The sequence below is a fragment of the Vitis riparia genome, chromosome 5 (assembly GCF_004353265.1).
Source record: "Vitis riparia cultivar Riparia Gloire de Montpellier isolate 1030 chromosome 5, EGFV_Vit.rip_1.0, whole genome shotgun sequence".
Taxonomy (NCBI): Eukaryota; Viridiplantae; Streptophyta; class Magnoliopsida; order Vitales; family Vitaceae; genus Vitis; species Vitis riparia.
In genome coordinates, this window is record NC_048435.1 from 5,396,788 (window position 1) to 5,402,923 (window position 6,136).

Here is a 6,136-nt window from a genome sequence, read left to right on the forward strand (position 1 = left end):
TGTATTTAATTAGGTCTCTTACGAAACTGAGTCAACCCATTGTGGAAGGCGGCTGATATCCATTCCTTGAGGAGTGGAAGCCGCTTGTGGAAGATGATAGTGGATCACTGACCAGGAATGCAATAATTTGCTTCTAAAATAATAAATATCAGATTGTGGGCAACAGTCAACTCCAGGCTCCGTTTTGAGATATTTCTTAGGTTTTGTCCCGTCAGGGATAACCATTTCCATTCCTTTAATGGGTAGGTACCTTTTTGCCTATCGGATTCATTTACACTGATCTGTCTAGTGTTCCGATGCTGGGTAGCATGCTGGATAGCATGCCAGGTGTATTAGTATCCCTGGCTATGTGAAAGAAATAAAGGGTAAATCATGAAAAATTAAATAAAAAGGAATCATCATGACATGGTGTGCGGACTTTGCATGATGGATGGCATGGGCAATCTAAATCCAAAAGCAAAATGGTGGGCGCATATCCATATGGGCTTACTGTTCACCTAAAGCAGCTCTACATGTGTCGGATAAAAAAATTTCACTGTGGTTTTATCTAGTGGGGTGTCATTTCATAATCATTGGATTCTTGTAAATGTGTCTTCCTCAAGTTTTGCCCCCTAGAACAGCACCCGATTGCCACCTTGAGGACAAATTCATTCCAATTCACGACCTGATAAATGTGCCGCCACTTTCACTTTTCCCTGAGTTGATGCATGAATTGTTTCATATCTTCCATGATTCGCTTCAAATCCTTGAACACCAAGAGCATGTGATCCTTTTGCTCTTTAATCTAATTAGTCCATCTGTTATGCACTTTGGGGATGATTAAACCTGCTAGGGTGGATGGAAGCCCCGTGTTCAACTCAGATTGACCGACATCTACCAACAATCAGTAACTATCTCGGTGGGACCTACAATGAAAGCTAACTATTTTTGTAATTCCCCATTCATCATTCATTCATATCCCCAACCTATTCATCCAAGCTCCAGCAAATGTATCAGAATATGGGTATTTCCGTACTGCCCTTGTCACACGACTTGAAACATATATGGGTAGTGGGGTCCAATTCAGATGGGGAGTCCTTAACTCTAGGACACTACCACATTTTTATATTACAATTTACAACTTGATGTGATTAATATTTAATGCATATAATGATGTCTAATTTCGTAGCCTTTTAGTTCCTTATCCTGATCCCCACCCACCCTCCGGGCTATGCTCTTTCTTTCGTTATATATCTTGTGCTCCCATTATAAAATTTTTCATCCTTTTGTGGCTTGTAAAATGTTTTTGTTTAGCAAACATATATTTCTGAAGTTAGCCCAATTCCAACGTCATTACCGTGGAAGACAGAAAAGCGAAGCTCCCCTAGTGCCAGGCATTTATAAACGTATAAACCAACTTGCTGAACATAAGCCAGTTATTTTGGTAAAGAAATTCTTGATTTGGTAAAGGCTCCCAACCTTACGGTCCAGTTCTTTTCTGGTTCTTGATCTCTTCGTTGCTGAAATTCTAGGCCAATTTTTTCCCTTTTTCTAGTCAAACTGTGATCCATTTCAGCACTTCGATACTATTATCAGATACAACTTTGTCATATATGTCCGGGTTTTCCACATTTTCATCCGTTCAGTTGAAACCCCAGTTGGACTTGGTCTTTCTTCCATCTCTACCAATTAGCTTCTACTTTTATTTTGTTTTATTCTTTTTATTTTATTGTAAACTGCTTACAATCAATACCCTTATATAAGGCGAATTCAGATTCAACAGCATTGTGCTGTAAGACCTGAAGAAACCTTCTATCTACTCATAACCGGAAGAAATTTTCATGAAGAGAGTCAGACATCAAATCAAGTATTTCATCTAACTTTGTTGGGTTAGTGGTCATGAATCCCCCGGTTAGAGGAAGCAGTTCATCTTACCCCGATGAGCCTCTCATCGCTGCTTCTCAACGACCGCAACCAATGGAGGGACTTCATGATATAGGCCCTCCACCTTTTCTCAACAAAACCTATGACCTTGTCGACGACCCAAGCACGGATAGTATAGTGTCTTGGAGTATAGGTAACAACAGCTTTGTTGTATGGGATCCTCAGATCTTTGCCGGGAATCTTCTTCCGAGATATTTCAAGCATAACAATTTCTCAAGCTTTGTTAGGCAACTCAACACCTATGTAAGTATTCTCTTCCACCGACAATTCAGATAGTTTAATCCAATATCATCTTTTCTTTTGCAATTTTTTGCCTAAAAAGAGAAGAAAACTGTTGACTGCTCCCATGTTCCTGCACCGACAATTCAGATAGTTTAATCCAATCTCATCTTTTCTTTTGCAATTTTTTGCCTAAAAAAAGAAGAAAACTGTTGACTGCTCCCATGTTCCTGAAGAAACTGGAATGTTTCGTTAGTATTATAATCCCATGTGTGGTTCTTCAGATTTGGCTGCTTCTTTGTTCACGAAGCTGCAGGAATCTTTTATTATTATTTCGGTTTCCATTTTTGTTTACAAAAGATTGAATCACTACTTGCTTTTCTCTTAATTGTTTAATGGGTTTCTTAATGTGGACGCTTTGTTTAATGGTTTAAAAAATTGAAAATGCAGTGATCAGAAAATAAAATAGACTAGTGTCGAAGCAGTTCTTCACCATATCTATCTATCTATCTATCTATCTATCTATCTATCTATATATATATGATGCTGCCACACCATTATTTCTCGTTTTTAAAATTCAATATGTTTCTTTCTTCTGTGTAAAACTGTTTCACGAGTTCCGGGTATTCATATGAACAAGAGGAATTTCAATTGTATAGGGTTTTAGAAAGGTTGATCCAGACAGATGGGAGTTTGCAAATGAAGAATTTCTCAGAGGACAAAAGCCTCTGTTGAAGAAAATCAAGAGGAAGAAGGCACTTCAGCCTCATACCTCACAGCAAGCTGTAGGTCCGTCAGTTGAAGTTGAGCGATTTGGGTTAGATGGGGAAGTTGATCACAGGAGGCGGGACAAGGAGGTTCTGATGATGGAGCTGGTGAAGCTCAGAAGGCAACAACAGGATACAAGAGCTTACCTCCAAGCAATGGAGCAAAGGATCAAAGGGACAGAGTTGAAACTGAAACAGATGATGAATTTCTGGGCAAAAGTTATAAAGAATCCCAGTATCATACAGAAATTGGTCCTACAAAGCAGAACAAAAGAACTTGAATCAGCATTAACTAAAAAGAGGAGACTGATCGATGAAGGGCCTACCTATGTGGAAGCCACGGGGGAAGGAAATTCAGTCAAAACTGAACCCCACGACTATGGTGACATTTCAGCATTTGAAGTTTCAGAGCTGGATACACTTGCTATGGACATGCAGGGACTAAGCAAAACTGGGAAGAACCCAGAGAAGGAACAGATAGAGAAAGAAGAGATGAAGCTCGAAAGCGGAAATAAAGCACTGGATATAGGAATATGGGAAGAGTTTTTGAATGAGGAGCTTGAAGGAGATATGGGTTTACTGGATACTGTTGGAGGGGATGATGAAGAAGACGTGAATGTATTGGTTGACCAGCTGTGTGACTTGGTTTCCAGTCCAGTATAGGGAGCTGAGCTTTCTCAATGCTTTCCTACTTGCCTGTGTCTTCAGTAGTCAGGGAAGAAGAGACCTCCCTACAGCAGTCTGACTCCATGATTACTTGTTTTCCTTTTTCATCTGGGTCTCCCTAATGCCAAAGAACCAGTAATTTTCAGACGGGTTCTTGGCACTGACAGAGAGCGTTTTCAGTATGTACTCAAAGAAAGAAGAAATTCCAAGACATGGTGATAACCGAGCTTGTATATTTTTTGGCTTACAGTGTCCTCAAGCGTTCTTTCAGAGTAGAATTCTAGTTTAAGTTCTTAGTTAATGGTGCTCTCAGGCAGTGCTGACTAGAAAACTTGCTCTAAAGTCCAATCTTGTGTCTGTTTTTTTTTTTTTTTGTTTAAAGTTTTTAACAGATAGATTACTATTTGCCATTAGGGCTTTTTGTCATGTAATCATTTTTGTACTTTTCATAGAGCTTTTGACCAAAATATTATAAATATATATATCTTTAAAAAGTACCCGATCTATATCTGTTTAAAAAATAATGTCCATTCTTGTTCTTCTTATATACATGGATGTTCGCCTACATGGATGAATTCATCATATTGATGGATCATCTTCTTTGCCTAAGATATAAAGAAATTCATAGGGTTCCACCACTCACATAAAAATGTAGCGTTTGTTGCTTCACAGAGAAAGTAGCACATGATGTGCATGAGCAATGCATGAGACCCCCCATTATTCTATTTAATATGTGGGCTTCCCAAATCTTGGCCTATTCTCTTCAAAACTACTTATTGGGCCTTGAGCCCAAACAGCCCAGTCCGGGTGAACCCAATCCCCAAAGTCCCACAAGGCTCCAATTGTTCTTCTCCAAGGCCATTACAGCTTCTGGAAGTGTGATTGAATTCTTTCCAACCGACGACTAATTCAAGGGACAACATAGCCAAACACACCCTTCCACCACCCATTGGTTGTCGATGAAATCAATTGTACAGACTCAATTTTTTTTATAAAATATAAAATAAAATACAACTAAAGGATTAAAAAAAGAAAAAAAAAAGGAAATGATAACAGTTTAGAAGAAAATATGTGGAATTGGCTACAAGACGTGTGGAAATGATGAAATGTTGAATAAAGACGGAATTGAAAAATACCTGAAAAGGTGGTGTGTTTCATACTTTGCATTTGCGATGTGGAGATGCCCAACATTTCTGCAAATTGCACAATGGAGGAGGTGTCGCAACATAGAAACCGACTTGCCACGTGGCAACCCACCGACGAAGCCTAACCTTCCCTCTCCTACTGACGTCAAAACTGTGGTTAATAGAGAAACTCTACCTTCCAAACCATGGAACTGACTAAACTGCCCTTTGATCTCACATCACAATGATTTTATTTTTGTTAAAACATAAATGCTTGAACATGTTGAAAAATTATTTTATTTTTATTAAGGTCTTTGAATTTGTAAAATAAAAAATGGTGGCGTATGCTTTTACCAAACACCCCTTTCCTCGAAAAACTAATTTGTTTAAACAGTAATTGGTTTTCTTTTTCTCTATGGTTAGGGGATTTGGAAGCAAGGCAAGGGCAATTTCGTCAAGCGGTATGAATTAATGACGCATCGTCGTCCCAAGCCAAAACGATGAGAAGTCAGTCCTCAATCTCTCTCTCTCCTCTCCTCTCTTGCGTCCTCTCTCTCTCTCTCCATAAAGTCCAAACCCTTGCTCTCTGACTTCACAATTCCGGCTACAATTTCTGTCTGAACCGACAGATCCATACCTCTGATCCACTCTGAATCCATTTCTTCTGCAATGCCATTGTTGCTGCCGACTCACCGCTCGGAGATCTCCGGAAACGGTTTCTGATCAGAGTTTACTCCTCGCAGAGACTGCCGCTTTACGCTTTCAATGGGTACCGTGCCTTCCACTCCTCGCTGGAGCAGTACGCGGCCAGTCGACACCGCCGAGTACCTAATTGGCACCTTCGTCGGCGAGAAATCATTCCCTCTCACTTCCGATTTCTGGCAGAAGCTTCTCGAGCTTCCTCTCAGTCTTCAATGGCCGAGCCACCGTGTTCATCAAGCTTGCGAGCTTTTTGGTCAGTATAGTTTTTTGGTGATTGGTTGTTGGTGTTGTTTTCTTTCAAATTTGCACTGCACCAGGGCCGCTTGGTACCCGAGAAAACCAGGGAGAAAGAAAGCAAACGGAAAATTGAATTCAAGGCTTGTGTTGGTTTGGTTGAGTGGAGATTTTTATTTGTTGGGATGCTAAATATGACAATCCTAAGATTCAACATTTCACTTTATTTTCTTTTATTTTCCTAGAATTTCACGAAAGCCAAACAGAGGGTTAAGGAGTAACTGCATTTCGAAATGGGGTTAAAAATACATATTTGGCTGTTCTGAACGTTTATTTAGGGAGTTTATACAGCAATTTAAGTTGATAAATTCATATCTTACAACAAAGTCTCAATTATGTTATTAGATGACGTCTTTAAAGGTCTGTATCAATTTGGATTACAAATTTTAAGTTTTTTATATGGAGTTATTTCTGAGTTTGAGATCTATTTAATAGCGTTAC

General features: G+C 39.3%; 1 protein-coding gene across 1 annotated transcript; it reads left to right on the forward strand.

Annotated features, from left to right (window-relative positions):
• The first annotated feature begins 1,234 nt into the window (after positions 1 to 1,234).
• Positions 1,235 to 3,924, forward strand: LOC117915017 (heat stress transcription factor A-6b-like). The gene is made up of 2 exons (XM_034830560.1): positions 1,235 to 2,166; positions 2,802 to 3,924. Exons 1-2 carry the CDS (start codon positions 1,879 to 1,881, stop codon positions 3,570 to 3,572), a joined length of 1,059 nt encoding a protein of 352 aa, XP_034686451.1. The 5' UTR covers positions 1,235 to 1,878; the 3' UTR covers positions 3,573 to 3,924.
• Positions 3,925 to 6,136: the final 2,212 nt, after the last annotated feature.